This window comes from Pagrus pagrus (genome assembly GCF_965226575.1).
Source record: "Pagrus pagrus genome assembly, chromosome: 1".
Taxonomy (NCBI): Eukaryota; Metazoa; Chordata; class Actinopteri; order Spariformes; family Sparidae; genus Pagrus; species Pagrus pagrus.
In genome coordinates this window covers 10,275,764-10,292,849 of record NC_140185.1, presented here as the reverse complement: position 1 = coordinate 10,292,849, position 17,086 = coordinate 10,275,764, and the positions used below count along the sequence as shown (strand labels likewise).

The window sequence follows — 17,086 nt, the reverse complement described above, 5'->3', positions numbered from 1 at the left end:
TATGTAAAGCAGAAAATGGTTTGGGAGGAAGTAGATCAGATAAACATATACATTATACATTGCGGTGCATTTGAAAACAGTCATTGGGGATTGGTGAAAAGTAGGGCTGAAGGTTATGGTAAAACAAATCATATTGAGATTATTCTTACAGATATTAAGATTGCAACATGATGCACAATCAGTGAAAGGCATCCTTTTTGCAAAACAATTTTAATTTTCATGGAAAAAACTTTCATGATGTGACATGAATCATGATGATGTGACATTTGTTGTGGTCTGTACCAAACAAACATGTTTACTTACATCTGGAGAACAATATTTGTAGGACATGATATCTCTGCACCAATACTTCATTATAATGCTGTTTTGTTTTGTTTTTTTATTAAAAAAAAATGCAGCTTTTGCGATCTGGATATTGCACTCAACTCTATCGTATTGGGATTTAAGTAAATATTTCTATTAATTGTGCAGCCCTAAGAAGAAGTTTGAAGTATGTAGTTGAATTCACAGTGTCTACAGCAAGCTCATGTAATTACTTTTATAGAAGGTGGCAAGGTGTTTAACATTTATGACTTTGTCTTACCTGCATAGCTAACAATTTAAATGTGATGAAACAATGCACTTTTTATATTTTCTCCACTTTGTTTATTAGTTTTCACTACTGAAAAAGAATCATTATGTGTACAAAAGTGCAGGAAAAACAATGCACCATTTTAATCTTCTAAGTAGGTTGTTAGTTTGGCTCTCCTAAATTCACCTTGCCTAAAAAGCCTGGGTTAAAACTAATAAATAAGAGTATTTCTCTGCTGTGCAACAGACAGAACTAATGAGTGGGTCAATCAGCCTACTAATCTAATGATCAAAGAGCCGCATTCAGTCCATGTGCCACCAGTTGATAAGTCTGATCTTCAGTATCTACAGATGACATATATTCTAAGAAATCAGACATTGTAAGAATGCTGCTCATCTTGTCCTCAGCTGCTGGGTTCTGGAGAGGACTTCTCCATGCACGTGTCCATCTATGAGTGTGAGTCCACTGGTGGCTCAGAGTGGGTTTTAGAGCAAACTCTCCACCTGGACGATTTCACCAGACCCTCGTCGACCCTGGATCCAAGAGTCAGTGTGGACTCCAATCTCTTTGTGTACAGCAGGTCAGGAGTGCACTGCTTGTGTGTTTGTATCATATTCTGTCAGCCACTATATGTTTAACAGAACGGGTGTCTCATAATCATTTTCTCCTTGCCAGATCTGACCTCTACATGACCAGAGACCACAGCTCCCCCAACATCAAGCACTATGTCCACCTGGACTGGCTGTCAAAGGAAGACGGATCTCACATCCTCACCGTGGGAGTTGGATCCAACATTCTCATGTATGGTCGGATCTCTGGGATGGTGAACGAGCAGACTAGCAGCAAGGAGGGGGTGGCTGTCATCACCCTTCCTCTAGGGGGCAGTATCAAGCAGGGGATCCGCTCACGCTGGATCCTGCTTCGGTCCGTGGACCTCCTGTCCTCTGTGGATGGAACACCGTCTCTGCCAGTCTCCCTGTCCTGGGTGAGGGACGGCATCCTGGTGGTGGGCATGGACTGTGAGATGCACGTGTACGCCCAGTGGCACCAGGACAAGAAGCTTGGTGAGGGAGATGAGGGCAACCTCTCGTCAGCAGACATCGCTGGAGGTCAAACCGCAGTTTCATCCTCGGCCTTTGAAGGTAGAGCCAGGTCTAAGAGTGTGTTTGAAGGGAGTGCCGCGGTGGACGAGGCCCTTCGTGCTCCAACAGGACTTCAGGAAGGAGGACTTTTTGAGGCGGCTCACTCCCTCTCCCCAACTCTACCCCAGTACCATCCCACACAGCTGCTGGAGCTCATGGACCTGGGCAAGGTTCGCCGTGCCAAGGTGAGTCTGTTCCCTCTTCATTCAGTGACACAACTGGAATTATTTATTTAAAGATAAGCCGTTAAAATCTCTAGAGGGCTGGAGAACAGTGAGCCCAACAGTATCAGAAAAGACAGATGGCCACAGATATGGAGGACTGACACTAGCGGTCAACCATTAGTCGAAAAGTTGACCCTGTGACGCACTTTGATTGACAGCCCACTCATTTGCATAATGAAGAGGAAATGCAGAAATAAAGAAGTTTGTGGAAATAAATATGGGGAAATGTAGCGGTAACAACACAGAAATAAATCCAGAAATAAAAAAGTTAATAAATACATTTAAAAATTAACAAATTAATATATTAAAATGTGAAATAAATACAAAAGCAAAATAAGCTGAAATATCAATTGAACCATTTATTTATTTATATTTCATTTTTATTTTGGTAGTTTCAGTCCTCCATAACAGACACTGCCTAATAAATAGGGTAGAGCTAAGACAATTAATCAGTTAGTCGATTAGTTATCAATTATCAAATTAATCGCCAGCTGTTTTTATAATCAAATAGTTTGAGTACATTTTTAACAAAAAAAGGCTAAAAATTCTCTGATTTCAGCTTATTAAATTTGAATATTATAATATAGTTTCTTTCCTCCTCAATGACAGTAAACAGAATATCTTTGGGTTGAGGACAAAACAATACAATTCAGGATTTCATCTTGGGCTTTTGGAAACACTGACTGACATTTTTCACAATTTTCTGACATTTTATAGACGTGAAACTAATCAAGTAATCGAAGATATTCAAGGGATTAATTGACAATGAAAATAATTGTTAGCTGCACCCATAAGACAAGGATTTGTTGTAATCTAACTCATCTATTTTATAAGCTGTGTAACTCACTGCTGTTCTCTACTTCAGGCCATCCTCGCTCACCTGGTGAAGTGCATCGCTGGCGAAGTTGCCGTGGTGAGGGATGTGGAGGCGGGTGAGGGCGGAGCCAGGAGACATCTGTCCCGGACCATCAGTGTGACTGGCAGCACAGCAAAAGACACCATTGTGGCTGGCCGCGATGGAGGCAGGGACTACACAGAGATCAACTCCATCCCTCCGTTGCCCCTTTACTCCCTCATGTTGGCTGACCTGGACACCTCGTACAAGGGAGCGGAGGAGGCTGTGAAGGGGGCGAAGGTTTCAGATGGTGAGGGAGCCCACAAGTCCTCAGATGACCAGTACTCTGACCTCTTCCAGGTAAGTAGAGTTAGGAGGGCTCTGATTTAGTTGTTAAATTTGTAGTCCACTGATACTTGTAACTCCTTTTCTCCTGTGTTAACAGGTACCAACAGTTACCACAGATGACTTCATGAACTTTGCCACCGACAAACCAGAGAAGAAGTCTCGAGTTATCAACCTCTCTCAATATGGACCTACCTACTTTGGACCAGAGCATGCTCAGGTATTAATGTATAGTTGAAAAGGTGCTCCAAAAAAGGGAAATTGCACTATTATTCTAAGTTATTTATGTTAAACTGAAGAGGGAGGATAGATAATGGACGTAAACATGTGCGTCACATTTACATTTTAAACAGGGGAACTTCTTGAGTTTTGGTCAGGTTTGCTGAGCATGAGCAAAGATACGCTGAAGTAAACAGATCTGTTTATTTTATGTTTATTTTGTTTTTGCAAATTTTCTGCCTGTTATTCTGATTTTCTTGTTGCTCTCCTTCATCACTGTCTTCCTTTGTGTGTCCAGGTTTTATCCAGTCACCTCATGCACTCCAGCCTCCCAGGACTGACCAGACTGGAGCAGATGTTCTTGGTAGCCTTGGCTGATACCGTTGCTACCACCAGTGCTGAGGTCACCAGCTCCACTGATCAGCAGTACACAGGTTTGTATATACGATTATGTTATGTATCATATGTTTAGACGATTATATAACATAGAGTGAATATAACATGTTGCCCAAAGGTTTACTGGGGTAAGCGACTGTTGTGTCTGTTTTCCTTGAACATGAGTCATCACATTAAAATACATTCTGCCTTATATTGTAACACAGCACTCAAATAAGTTAAACTCTCCTCAATAGCTTTAGGTTACGTCTGATCAGGGAATACAGTCAGTAGCAGAATGGCTGATAGAATTTGAATATTCTCTAGCCATTTGGATGGTGGACAAAAAGGTAAATTTGTAGCACCCTGCGTCCATTTAATTTTTCTCACAGTTTTCTTTCCATTATACAACTCGCAAAATAAATCTCTCAGTATTTCATTTACCTAACTAAATATAACAGTTTGCTGAGCTCTTCTCCTTTATCTGGAGTAGACACACCTGGTTGTTTTGAATCATTTTTTGGCCATTTTGCCATACTTAAAAAAATAATTTTAATGCTAGCATCCATGTGACTGACACCGGAGGCCACCCAAGCTCCTATATTTAGAGTTGTTTCCATTTACCCACTGAAGTATCCTAGACAACTGACCAGCTGCAGAGTCCTCATACTGTAGCTGTGATATTTCAGGGATGAGGACACGTGACAAGATTATTTTTTCCTTTGTTGATGACAGTCTCGCCTTATTTTGATTATGAACTTATTATTTAAGATACATGATGCACACATACCTGCGTACCTTCCTTTGGCGTAATCCTCCCCCTCATTGTCTACCAGTCCACTGACTGTTAGCCTTGGTACTGTAAGAGATAATATTTTATTAATGTTGACTTAAGGTTATAGACATAAAAGCTAAGCATAATTTTTCTTGATTGTGTGTTCCTGGATAAGGTTAATCTCCAGCCATCAAATCTTCATTAACATAAACAACAGTGCATACACTGTCCTCTTTAACTATATGTGAACAGACGCTGCACTTTTTCCATTATCTTTGTCTTATTTCTTCAATTTTCCATCCTATTTATTTAGTCTTTTGAGAGGAAGACATTAGCAGGTTGTTCCAGGGATAAGTAAGCACAGAGAGGGTAAGAAGGTTCAGGGACAAGAGACACTGCTGTCTCTGAAAGCATCGCATGAACTCAAATGATCCTGGAGGTTTAAAGAACTTGGCTCTCTGGCTGCCGTTTTAATAAACTGGTCGTTGGAAGAACAATGACAAAGCTGACAGCTCCCTGGTGTTGTGTTTGTGTAGGTGCTGAGGCTCTCGATGAGTGTGGACTGAGGTACCTGCTGGCCATGCGTCTTCACACCTGCCTGCTCACCTCTCTGCCCCCACTCTACCGCATGCAGCTGCTCCACCAGGGTAAAACACACTGCTTAGAAACACATTAAAAGCTGTTTTGTACTGTAGGACAGTAACACCAATATACTGTCACTTAATGGTTATGAGATGTTGAGCATTTTATCTTGCAAATTAATCTCCCTCGTTCTCTGTGGCAGGCCTATCAACATGCCACTTTGCATGGGCCTTCCACTCGGAGGCGGAAGAAGAGCTGCTGAACATGATCCCAGCCATGCAGAGAGGCGACCCACAGTGGTCTGAGCTCAGAGCTGTTGGAGTGGGTTGGTGGATACGCAACATCAACACTCTGCGGAAAATGGTGGAAAAGGTACCAGGACAAACTCAGACTAAAGCCATTTTCTCATATGAACACATGTAGCACATAACAGGAGATTGTCTGTGTCTGACATATTCTCACCTACTAAAAATACTCCATTTGGTGAAGGGGAGGGGTGGCACCTGGGTTTAACATGCAGGTGAGAGAGGGGAATTTTTATGTAATGATGACTTTTTTTATTGATATGAATACTACATGTATTTGGACTTAATTGTAACATCAGTGAAAGAGTGAAAAGAGTAAGAAGCAGCTACACTTCATGCAACGTCATCAACCTGCCAATTCGCTTGCTGTGAATTCTCCAGACAATGACTTGCTCTATTTACGCATACCACACGCATTGCACAGATTTTGTACTCACAGGGAGTTGGCAGGGCAAAATCTGTTTAATGTCGGGGCCAGCTGATTTCAACTTTAACATTCACACATACACTTTCTCTGGGTAATGTTCAGATAGGTTCTGGGTGGCAGTACATTTGTAAAAGGGGCTTAACAGATTCACAGGAGTTTGTTTTTAAAATTGGAAACATGAACTCCCCCACAAGACGATGTAGCTATGTATTCTGGACCAGTTGCAGAAAGTTTAGCACTGGGGATGGGTTAGTTGACATTAACAGGTAAACCTGACAATACAATACTATCCTTTAAAACAGTCCTTTTATTAAAACCAGCTATGTAAAGCTAGAATATTAATTTTCTGTTTTCCAGGATTTCCTGGATTCCAAAAACATCAACACCTTCCAGTATAATGCAGTCAGTAAGAACATTGCCATAAGCTACCTTCTAGAAATAGTCGAAGCAACATGTCCAACCAAACAAAGACATTATACGATTTAAAAATACAGTAGCTTATTCAGGTCATTTGTACACTTCCTGTTGTTCAGCCATCAAACCTAACTGACTGCAAAATTCGTAGTGCAGTGTGACATTTATTGTCTCTGGAGACATGAGTTCTTCTCTGTGCTAACCAGCTGAAATGTATTTCCGACAGGAAGTCTGCATTCATGATGATAAGCAGCTATGATTATCTTAGAGATCAATGCAAATTAAAGCAAATAGCTAATGTAAGTGGGTCTTTAACAGTAGCTAAATAAAATGAACATGTGCACCGGCATATGTGATGATTTTCAGTGTTTTAATATTTTATTTCTACATTGTTATGTAACTGTAATGTTTGTGTGTATTCAGATAGGTAAAGCTGCGTTCCAGAGACACAATGACCCTTTAGATGCTGCTCTGTTCTACTTGGCCATGAAGAAGAAAGCTGTCCTGTGGGGACTCTTCAGGTATCATCATTATTTTTAATTTAGCTGCTGTCCAATTTAATTGAAGTTTCTCACATAACCTTTATGGGATGCTGAGATGTGTGTTTTTTCTTCTCTCAGGTCTCAGCATGATGAGAAGATGACTCAGTTCTTCAAAAACAACTTCACTGAGGACCGCTGGCGAAAGGCAGCTCTGAAAAATGCTTTCTCCCTGCTGGGGAAGCAGCGCTTTGAACAATCCGCTGCCTTCTTCCTACTGGCTGGATCACTCAAAGACGCCATAGAGGTGCGAACAACACACACACTTTTACACTCAGCAACACACAAGATACACAGACATGGCTTATAAGTGTTGAGTCTGCTCCAGCACTCCGTTTCCCTCACAGTGGAAACTTGGCATAGCTTTGTTCTATGGAAACAGTATGGAGGACGAAGATGTGTCTGTATGAGAGTTTAATCAGTACATCACTAATAGTGCAGATATCTGTTGCTGAGAGAGCTGAGTATTCCACAGCCTTTAAATCACATGAGAGAAGTCTAAATTATACTGATAAGATGCTTGAAAAGCCTGCAGAGTTTTCCTTGGCCTGGGCTTTCATATCACACAGTCAAAATATACAGATAGTTAAAGAAAAAGAAACAGAAACATGAGCTTTGAGTGCTTCACTTCCATGTTTCAATGGAAATAATACATGTCTTAAATTTCTGCACTTTTTAGAATACAAACGATCTGCAGGGCCTGCCTCTTTCTTAGAGTATCTTCAAATACTACATATCCCTAAAACCTGAGCTAAAAGGTTATGATAGAAAAATACAAATAAATCATCCATGTTTTCTTTCTTTTTTTATTATACAAGATAAAAAAAGTTTTCTAAATGTAGAAACATGAAATATTGAAATATTTCTTAACACTCCTACCTCCTTGGCTGAGAATATTTTCTTTGCCATCAAGGCAAAAAAAAGACAATATAAGAGGGGAAAGTGTTGCAAAATACACTTCATGTCATGACAAGAAAATACAATGCTCAAAACTACGAGCACTACGAACTCTGATTATTTCTCTTAATCTCTCTCCGACAACGATCAACCTGCTTCTCTGTTTCTCTTCCACCACTCCATGGAAACACCACAAGTTGTCACCAGGTTTCGCACTGCACGTCATCAAACAACGCCATCATGAGCATACAATGTGAAGAGGCGGAAAAAACACAAGCCTTTGCTTTCCAGTCCAAAAAGAATGAATGCTCTCTCTAATATGTTTTCGTTTACTGATTTAAACTGCAGTTTGAACCCAGTCTCACCTCTCCTCTGCTGCTCTGTGTTGTGTAGGTGTTGTTGGAGAAGATGGAGGATCTCCAGTTAGCCATGATAGTAGCAAGACTGTACGAGGCTGACTTTGAGAACTCATCCACCTGCCAAGGCCTCCTTTATGAGAAGGTCCTGGGCTGTAACAAGGATGGAAGTGGTTACCACTGTTCCAGGCTGCACCCTGACCCGTTCCTGCGCAGCATAGCCTACTGGATCATGAAGGACTACACCCGAGCCCTGGACACACTGTTGGAGCGGATCCCCAAAGATGATGATGAGAACCCTGGTCAGTTGGTTTCAACATTTCAGTCAGCAAGATCCTCTAAAACCTGTTTGCTCTGCTCATTATGTGCATTTTTCTTTTTTTGTCTTCATCCCTCTGTTAGATGTGATGGTAAAATCTTGCAACCCGGTGGTGTTTAGTTTCTATAACTACCTGAGGACACACCCTTTGATCATCCGTCGCCACTTTGCAAAACCAGAGGGCACAGCGACAAATGTGGGCCTCACTGCTGAGAAGAGCAGCGCAGATGAGATCAACCTTATAGAGCGCAAACTGTTCTTCACCACTGCCAATGCACATTTCAAGGTGAGCTCATCAATGATATGGCCGCTCACTCCAAGACAATTCTTGATGCACTTGGGGCGTTATATCTACCTCCCTCTACAGCCTGAGAAAATGTAAATTACGAAAGCGTTAAGACATGGTTTTGATTGTTTCTAAATCTTCTGTAGGTGGGCTGTCCTGTTCTGGCTCTCGAAGTTCTCTCCAAGATTCCCAAAGTTACCAAAAAATCTGGCTCCTCACCTCTCAGCAAAGCCTCCTCCAAGGCCAATTTGAATTCGAACCAACCTCTGGAAAATGGCACCCAGGGAGGTTTGGACTGGGGCTCCGCAGCAGCTCCTGCCTGGGGAGGGAATGACAGTGCGGGTGGTTTGGATTGGAGCCAGCCTCTTGTCAAGGTGGAGGATGAAGGGCTGAATCTGGACTGGGGAGAAGACAAGGATGATGATGATGAAGATGAGGATGACGATGGTGGTCTGACCATGAAGAAACCAGAAACTGAGACCAAAGCAGACGGAGGCTCAGAGGGTGGTGGAGCCAAACTGCAGCGAGAGAACTCACAGGTAGAAATAATATACACTGAACCAACTTTGGTTCGAGGTCTAATTCATCTAATAGGGTCCCTAAGCTGAAGCTAACTAAGCAGCAGCAGGTTTCTACCTTCAACTGGCGGCTATATCTTACACCTTAAACTCACTCTCATATCTCTTATATTTTTCAGGGTGAGTCGGAGGTGGACGTGATAGCAGAGCAGCTGAAGTTCCGTGCCTGTCTGAAGATCCTGATGACAGAGCTGCGTACGCTGGCCACAGGCTTCGAGGTGGATGGAGGGAAGCTCCGCTTTCAGCTCTACAGTTGGCTGGAGAAAGAGATCGCAGCCATGCATAAGATCTGCAACTACAAGGTACACTTTGATAATATTTGATGTATTCTATGCAGCTTTATATTCTTTCTCAGTGGTTGATCATGGTTATACACCATAAATTCTGTTCACACAAAGGTGGAGGGGAAGGAGGAGGAGTCAGAGGTGGAGCGTTGGGGAGAACGCACAGCTTCAGTAGACATATCAGATGAAGCCCTGGAGCGCATCGAGGCCGGCGCCTACGAGCGCCACCAGATGGAGCGACGTCGTCTTCAGGCCAAGCAGCAGCACTCTGAGAGGCGCAAGGCGTGGCTGAGGAAGAACCAGGCCCTGCTGAGGGTGTTTCTGTCCTACTGCAGCCTGCACGGAGCCAAGGGTGGAGGAGTGACATCTGTACGCATGGAGCTTCTGTTCCTTCTGCAGGAGAGCCAGCAGGTACACACACACACACACTCAGACATACATGAATGCATATGTGCTTCTTCTGGATTAATGTGAAACTATCTGTCTTGAGCAAAATCAAATCTTCACTTCTTGTTTGACTCTGTAGGAACTCACAGTGAAGCAGCTGCAGTCTCCTCTGCCTCTGCCCACAACTCTGCCTCTGCTGTCTGCTTGCATCGCCACCACCAAGACGGTCATAGCTAATCCAGTCCTTCACCTCAGCAACCACATTCACGACATCCTCCACACCGTCACCCTCATGGAGACTCCTCCGCATCCTGACTTCATGGATGATCGGGTCAGAACTCAACTAAGAATCTCACTTTATATAGACTAAGCACAGATTCTGCAGTCATCTGAAATCTTTCATTTTGATGTTGTCTTCCACTCTCAGGTGAATGCTCTGCACACACTCGCAGCATCTCTGTCTGCTTGCATCTATCAAGCACTGTGTGACAGCCACAGCTACAGGTAACTGGCCCACAGGTCCAACAGTCTCTGCAAGATTTTGTATGCCTTAAAGGAAAAGTTCACCCATTATCTACTCACCCCCAAGTCGGTGGAAGTTTTGTAGTTCGCAAATCATTCCTGGAGCTTCACAGCAAAACAGAGCTGCAGCATTCTCCTAAACAACTGAAGTAGATGGGACTTTTTAAAAAAATGTTTTAAAATGTAGAAAAACAGCCTAAAAGAAAACCATAAAATGGCTCCATACAGCTCATCCTGGGTAATCCGAGTCTCTGGAAGCTACAAGATCCCAAATTGATAAGAAAAGATGTTATTTTTAACCTTGACCCCCAGTCAAGCTTGTGCACCAACTTCAGACAGACTTTTAGAGTCACTAATTCTTTCTCCGAGACAGCAATTTTAAGTTAAAGTAGTAGTTAAACATTTCTGGAAAATGTCCCTCGATGCCAAGTTAACTACACCCTGATTTTGCATCTTTTCATTTCATCCCAGAAAAAAAAGCCATTTTGACACGGTTAAACTAACAGTTTACTTTTCTGTTGTTGGCTTTGCAGCAGCCAGGCGGAGACCAACCAGTTTACAGGGATGGTGTACCAGGGCCTGTTGCTCAGTGAGAGGAAACGACTCCGCACAGAAAGCATCGAAGAACACATAACTCCCAACTCTGCTCCTGCACAGTGGCCAGGTAACAAAGCGCCTGCTTCTCCAGATTCAGCTATACCTTGAAACTGAGTCAGGTCATATTCCAGAATCCTCACAGAGTGCATAGAAAGGGAAAATGGCATATGTGTGAGCATCAAAGACATGATTGAGAGAGAATATGAAAAGCAGAGGGAGAGGCCGAGCAGAGCAGGCAGTCTGTGTTTATGCAGAGAGGCAGATGGTGTTCTATAATAGGAGCTTCATGGCCTCTGGGAAGGAAACGGAAAGACAGAGACTGATCACGCCATCATGCGAATGTTTCATAAATGTGCTGTGTGTTGTGCAGAGATAGTGTTTTGTTCTGCTTCAGAAGTTTTTGTAAATTACACAAATGCCATGTTTTGTACATGTGTGTCCTCTCTCTGCAGGTGTGTCGTCCCTGATTTCTCTGTTGACGTCTGCCAGAGAGGAGGACCAGCCGAGGCTCAACGTGCTGCTGTGCGAAGCGGTCGTGGCTGTTTATCTTGCACTGCTCATCCACGGCCTCGGCACTCACAGCAGCAATGAACTCTTCCGTCTGGCAGCACATCCGCTCAACAACCGCGTGTGGGCTGCCGTCTTTGGGGGAGGGGCCAAAGTCGTCATTAAGCCAAAGAGGCCCGAGGCTCCACCAGGTAAAATGACTAATTTGTAGTTAATTCAAATACTTTTAATTCCATCACCATCTTCTTTGTTGTCATTCGTCTTCCTCCCTGGTCGTCTGTCACCATACTCTTTTCTTGCCGTTGTCTTCCTCTGCTCCATCTGTTGACTCTTTACCTCCTGACTTATCTCTGATCTGAGGCAACGCTTCCATCCCTCAGGCTTTCCTACATAGTTACGTAGAAGTACACCAAGTCCTATCCTGTTGATGCTCCTAAGATGCTGCTGCTGCCGCTGCTGTGTAGTGTCTTGTGTGAGTGTGCCCTCTGCCCTGTGTCCCAGTGCCAGCTGATTTTGAGGCAGCCAGGCCAGACGAGTCTCAGGAGACAGGAAGACCTGAGCAGAGCATCCTCACCCCAAACCCCACTCCCACCCCCACTGAAACCCAGCGCCCCAAACGACCCCCTCCTCCCGTTTCAAGGGGAGAGGGGTCGGGCACTGTGGCACCAGCAACTAAGGCCAGCTGTGAGTAACTGGGCTGGTGGATTGCAGTGCTGGTTTGCAGGATTGCAGTGCATGGTAACTGTACAGGTGTGCATTGAGCAGATGCTTGACTTACCCCCCTCCCCTTCCCCCTCTTTTGCGCAGCTACTACTGAATGCCCATTACAAACAACAAAGCTTACTAATGCTATGAAGACATAGTCATCTGTGTTCAGTGTTATAATGACCAGACAGCTGTGTGTGTCTGTGTGAGTGTGTGTGTACTGCACTGCATGTACATGTTGTCACGTCCCCATCTCATCGTCTCATTCCTGTTGTGCCACTGAAGCAACAGCTGGGACTAGCAAGGACTGCTCAGAGGCCAAGGCTGAGCAGCCCTCTGAGACTAAATCTGAGGCTGAACCAGGTACAGCTTGATAAGTTATTAGACTAACGAAATACTTTGGTACTAGTTCTGTTTTTTTTCCAGTTGGTAACAATAAAGGGGCAATTTGTAAGATATGGCCAGAATTTTTGTTTAAAACATTAAAAAAAAAGGTCAATTTCAAAGACAAGTTGCAAAGATGTGTGCTGAAGTTAGCATGCTAACCAGCTAGCCCCATCCCGCCCTGTCTGACAGTACAGCCCCCTGTAGTTTTACTTGGGAAATGTATGCGAGCGCCAAGTTTGCCACTTAGTTTAACAAGTAAACAACACGGTTGGACCTGAATATTCTACTCTTCTGATATTTGATTGTTGGGTAGGTATTTGTTTTTATATTTTGGACATTTATTATTTATTCTTTTGCTAACTGTAGGCTATCAGTAAAGGCAAACTGCAAAATAGCTGTTACTGTGTCACAAAAAAACCCTCTGTATTACAAACATGCATAAATCACACCAGACATTTTAGAAAATGTCTTTTTATTCCATAATAAGTAACAATTCAAACATTATTGTAAATTAAAAATGACCTTTAATTGAATAGAAAGACTTGTAGCAAATGTAGAAATGTTTGGCTGACTTTATCATGAGTAAACAGAAAAATACAACCTTCTGAATAAAAGTCTCTCTCTTTTGTCTCCGAGCTAGGACAAGCTTAATTGTCTTGTTAACTCATTGTAAAACACATTTAATTTCATTAAAACTCGACATAAACTAAATAAAACTCACCAAAACAGTATTTTTTTGTCTTTCCATGATCGCATCTAGTTTGGTCTGAAAAAAAATCCTCAATTCAGAGTAAGATGTGAAAATTTTCCAGCTCTACGTGACGTTTTTGCCCACTGCTGTTTGCCGACTCTCATTTTTTGTTGCTTCACGCCTCTTTTGTCCCTGCCCACCATATCTTCTCGTCCCTAGAGACATAGTCCTGAACGGAGCCGCTGTAAATCGCCTCCATACCTTGTCCCCTTTCTTTAAACTGACATCGATCTGTCTTGGAGGCTGTGTTCAATCCCAGCCTGCTGTCGGCTGAGCCCCATTGGCTGCGGTGACTCTTTCTGAGGCCGCTGTCCAGGCAAACTGGAGTCGGCTAACAAGGCCACTAGCTCCATGGCTAACTGAGCTAATTAGCTAATCAGCTAGCTACAGCAAAAAGTATAGTGAGCAGCAGTTGGCGTTACACTGGTGATATGCTGTCCTCCATATTTTTGGAGCTACCCTCGAATTCTGACCATATCTGACAAATTGCATCTTTAAATGTTTATTAAGAATGTGAGTGGACCAGATTTACTTTATATCAGTCGTTTGTAGTAGAGGTAGTTATTAGACTGATAGTAGTTGGTGTGTGACTTGATTCAGCTGTTTGTCAGATTCTTTAAATTTGTAGACATTTTCTGAGTAGCTGTGCTGTCTAAGTATGTTGACTGAACTTGACACAGTTCATTCATATTCATTAGGCCAAAGTAATCTGTGCTCACAATGTATTTGTGGGGGAGGAAGATATGGGCTGACATTTAGACTCTGTATCAGTGTAGAGTCTGAGATAGCTCTCAGCAGAGCCAAGAGCCTTTTGAAGAGTTGCTCAGGGGGAAACATAAATGCCAGATGTTGATAGGAATCACTTTGCTGAATGTAAAAACCCTTCTTGAGCACAGCTGCAGTCTAATATGCATGTCACAAACATACAGACATTACAAACCATGCAAATGTCCCCTTTAATGTTCAAATTAACATTAATCTTGAAACAAATAAACATGTCACAGTTACCAGTCTCATCGTGTTTGCTTCCTTCAAGTGCTGCGAAAACAAGAAAACGTTTCGCACATGACTGCTCAACAAATTCTCCATCGTTGTTTGATGTGTGTATTATTTTGTGCCACGCACCGCATTGAATATTAACTGATCCAATTATGTAATGATCCGTGTCGTATCTGTGTGTCTAACTGCACTGTCTACTCTGGTTTGTGTCTTGTCTTGTTTTGTCTGGTGGGACGTCAGAGATAGTCACCCACGATAATGGTGCAGGTTTGTGCACAACCCAGTGTGTCTTGCCCCGTGCCTCATTCCTAAACGTTTTGTGTTCGTGCATCTGTTCCTCTCTTTTCCAAATGTGTCGATTGTCTTTCATGTGCTGTGACTGAAACTTATATTGTAGACAGAAACCACATTGTAGACAGCGTTAAGTTAATGGTTAAATATGTATGAGCTCTATCCTGGATGCTGTTTTCTGTGTAGGTTGTGGATGCAGTTCACTTCCGCCTGCTCTATTTCTTGACCTTCTTTTGGCTTTAAAATGACGCTGAGTCTCAGCTCATCCTCGTCATTTGTTCAGAACTGCAGCATACTGCAGTCTGCTGCAAACTGACCTTATCAGAGTTCATTGTTTTTGAAAGATAGCATCTCTGTTCGCTCTTCTCCTTCCCCTAGTGGCTCCCCCTCAGCCCCCAGCGGAGGATGTGGATCGATACAGACGTAGGTTCAACATGAGGATGCTGGTTCCTGGGCGCCCTGTGAAGGAGACACCAGCTGCCCCGCCTCCTGTGCCCACAGAGAGACCAGCATACAGGGAAAAGTTCATCCCACCCGAGCTGAGCATGTGGGACTACTTTGTGGCCAAAGTAAGTCATTGAGTTCTTTCGAATCGGCTAATGAGATCGGTGATTCATCATTTCCCTATCTGCCTTTTTCATTTGCTTTTTTCTCTTCCATCATTATTTCCTCCCTCTCAGCCCTTCCTGCCACTGTCGGACAGCAATGCTCTTTGTGACTCAGACGAGAGCGGTGCAGAGGATGATGAAGACGATGACGACGCCTTCCTTTCTGACACACAGATAACGGAGCACTCTGACCCCAACTCCTACAGGTAGGGCTTGCACTCCTTGGTTTTCCTGCCACCTAATTTGGATCGCCTTGTATCGATGTATCTGGATGGAGGTGGATAGACCAATCAGAGCAACGAAATGTACAACGTAGCGCTGAGCTAGTCGACATGATAGCTGATACATGCACAGATCAAAGCATAGGTGAAATGTAAGGGTTGTTTATTTCTCACCACAAATTTGTTCAGAAACAGATTTTAGTTGACTGCCAAGGTGAGACGAGTTTATGTAACTGCTTACCTGCTTCAGACAACAACTATTACTCGTGCTCGAACACCCTTGGCTAACTGAGCGTTGTATCAAACCAGAGACTAAATATTAAGTCAATGTATCAAACCCGCTCCAGATTTGATAAATGGTTGTGGTTGGCCCGGCACAGGACGAGTCAGATGGAAATCTGTCTGAACAGGAGGGGTGCCAGACGCTACTGCCAGAGCAAATGAACCATGAGTTCCCAGATTCGTCTGGTTACTCAGCTGTAATGTGGAGCCTTTGCTTCAGCTTTTAATCTTCCTGCATGTGTGTCTGTGTGATACGTAGCTGGGCTCTGATCCGCGTGGTCATGGTGAAACTGGCTCATCACAACGTCAAGAACTTCCTCCCTCTCACTGGCCTCGACTTCACAGGTACTGATGATATATTCCATTTGGAAATACATTGAAATATTTTAATGTAATTTATAAGAATATATATAAATGAACTAATCATTGTTGTTGCTGCTGCCTGTAAACAGTATATCTATGTGTGTTTGTGCCACAGACCTGCCAGTCACCTCCCCTCTCGGCAACGCTGTGTTGAAGACTTTAGAGAACTGGGAGCAGCTTCTGCTGGAGCGAATGAACAAGTTTGACGGCCCTCCTCCCAACTACATCAACACTTACCCCACTGACCTCAGCGCAGGAGGTGGCCCAGCCATACTCCGACACAAGGCCATGCTGGAGCCAGACAACACACCCTTCAAGTGAGTATGAAATCATATACAACATACAGAAAAGGAGACACACTCTCAAACACTAGAGCTCAGTGATTAGTAGCATTCAAACAGCATCTATATCTACAGTTTTTTCTTCAAAACTTAAGGAACTTTGACAGATTATCCTGGCAAAATGTTTATTTCCAACTGTTTTCAAGTCATAAACACAGGAGAGAAAACAATTTAGATCAGACTTTCTACATTTGCCCCTCATGGCTTCCATAGATGCATCAACAGATGAAATGAAAAGAAATAATTTGCAAATATCAAATCGTTAAGAGCATTACATCATCAAAGTAAGAATTCGACTTTGAGAAACAGAAGTCCTTTCTTAACAGTAACAAGTACTGCTGAGCCAATAGTTGCAAATCTCTAGGCTGATACTGACTTCAAAAACAAGTTTATTTATTGAGCACATTAAAGGAAACTTACGCTGACAAAAGTGCTTTACAAAAAAACTTTAAAATACAAAGTAAAAAGCAAAAAAACACAATGAAAAACATACCAATGACAACAATAAACAACAAGTGACAAAAACTGTAGTTGTAGCCATAAGACAACAGATAAAAGATTAGTGAGCCACAGTCTTTGTGGTCTTCAGTGAGCAAAAATCTGAGAGAGATGCTGGGTGTTTAAGTAAAGAAAAATCCACTATAAAAGTCAT

At 42.9% G+C, this 17,086-nt stretch overlaps 1 protein-coding gene across 6 annotated transcripts in view; it reads left to right on the top strand.

Annotated features, from left to right (window-relative positions):
- The window catches only part of dmxl2 (Dmx-like 2), a 50,747-nt gene that overhangs the window by 23,105 nt on the left and 10,556 nt on the right, over nt 1-17,086 (top strand). For all 6 annotated transcript variants that reach the window (XM_084362025.1, XM_084362024.1, XM_084362027.1 and 3 more), the window contains exons 21-42: nt 979-1,151; nt 1,247-1,898; nt 2,803-3,132; nt 3,218-3,337; nt 3,635-3,770; nt 5,023-5,133; nt 5,271-5,440; nt 6,638-6,735; nt 6,835-7,000; nt 8,044-8,308; nt 8,409-8,611; nt 8,758-9,150; nt 9,309-9,491; nt 9,588-9,884; nt 10,000-10,191; nt 10,288-10,364; nt 10,916-11,046; nt 11,432-11,677; nt 14,998-15,188; nt 15,300-15,433; nt 15,990-16,075; nt 16,209-16,410. In XM_084362025.1, coding sequence (XP_084218151.1) covers nt 979-1,151; nt 1,247-1,898; nt 2,803-3,132; nt 3,218-3,337; nt 3,635-3,770; nt 5,023-5,133; nt 5,271-5,440; nt 6,638-6,735; nt 6,835-7,000; nt 8,044-8,308; nt 8,409-8,611; nt 8,758-9,150; nt 9,309-9,491; nt 9,588-9,884; nt 10,000-10,191; nt 10,288-10,364; nt 10,916-11,046; nt 11,432-11,677; nt 14,998-15,188; nt 15,300-15,433; nt 15,990-16,075; nt 16,209-16,410 — 4,556 coding nt within the window. The remainder of the gene's footprint in view (nt 1-978; nt 1,152-1,246; nt 1,899-2,802; nt 3,133-3,217; nt 3,338-3,634; nt 3,771-5,022; nt 5,134-5,270; nt 5,441-6,637; nt 6,736-6,834; nt 7,001-8,043; nt 8,309-8,408; nt 8,612-8,757; nt 9,151-9,308; nt 9,492-9,587; nt 9,885-9,999; nt 10,192-10,287; nt 10,365-10,915; nt 11,047-11,431; nt 11,678-14,997; nt 15,189-15,299; nt 15,434-15,989; nt 16,076-16,208; nt 16,411-17,086) is intronic.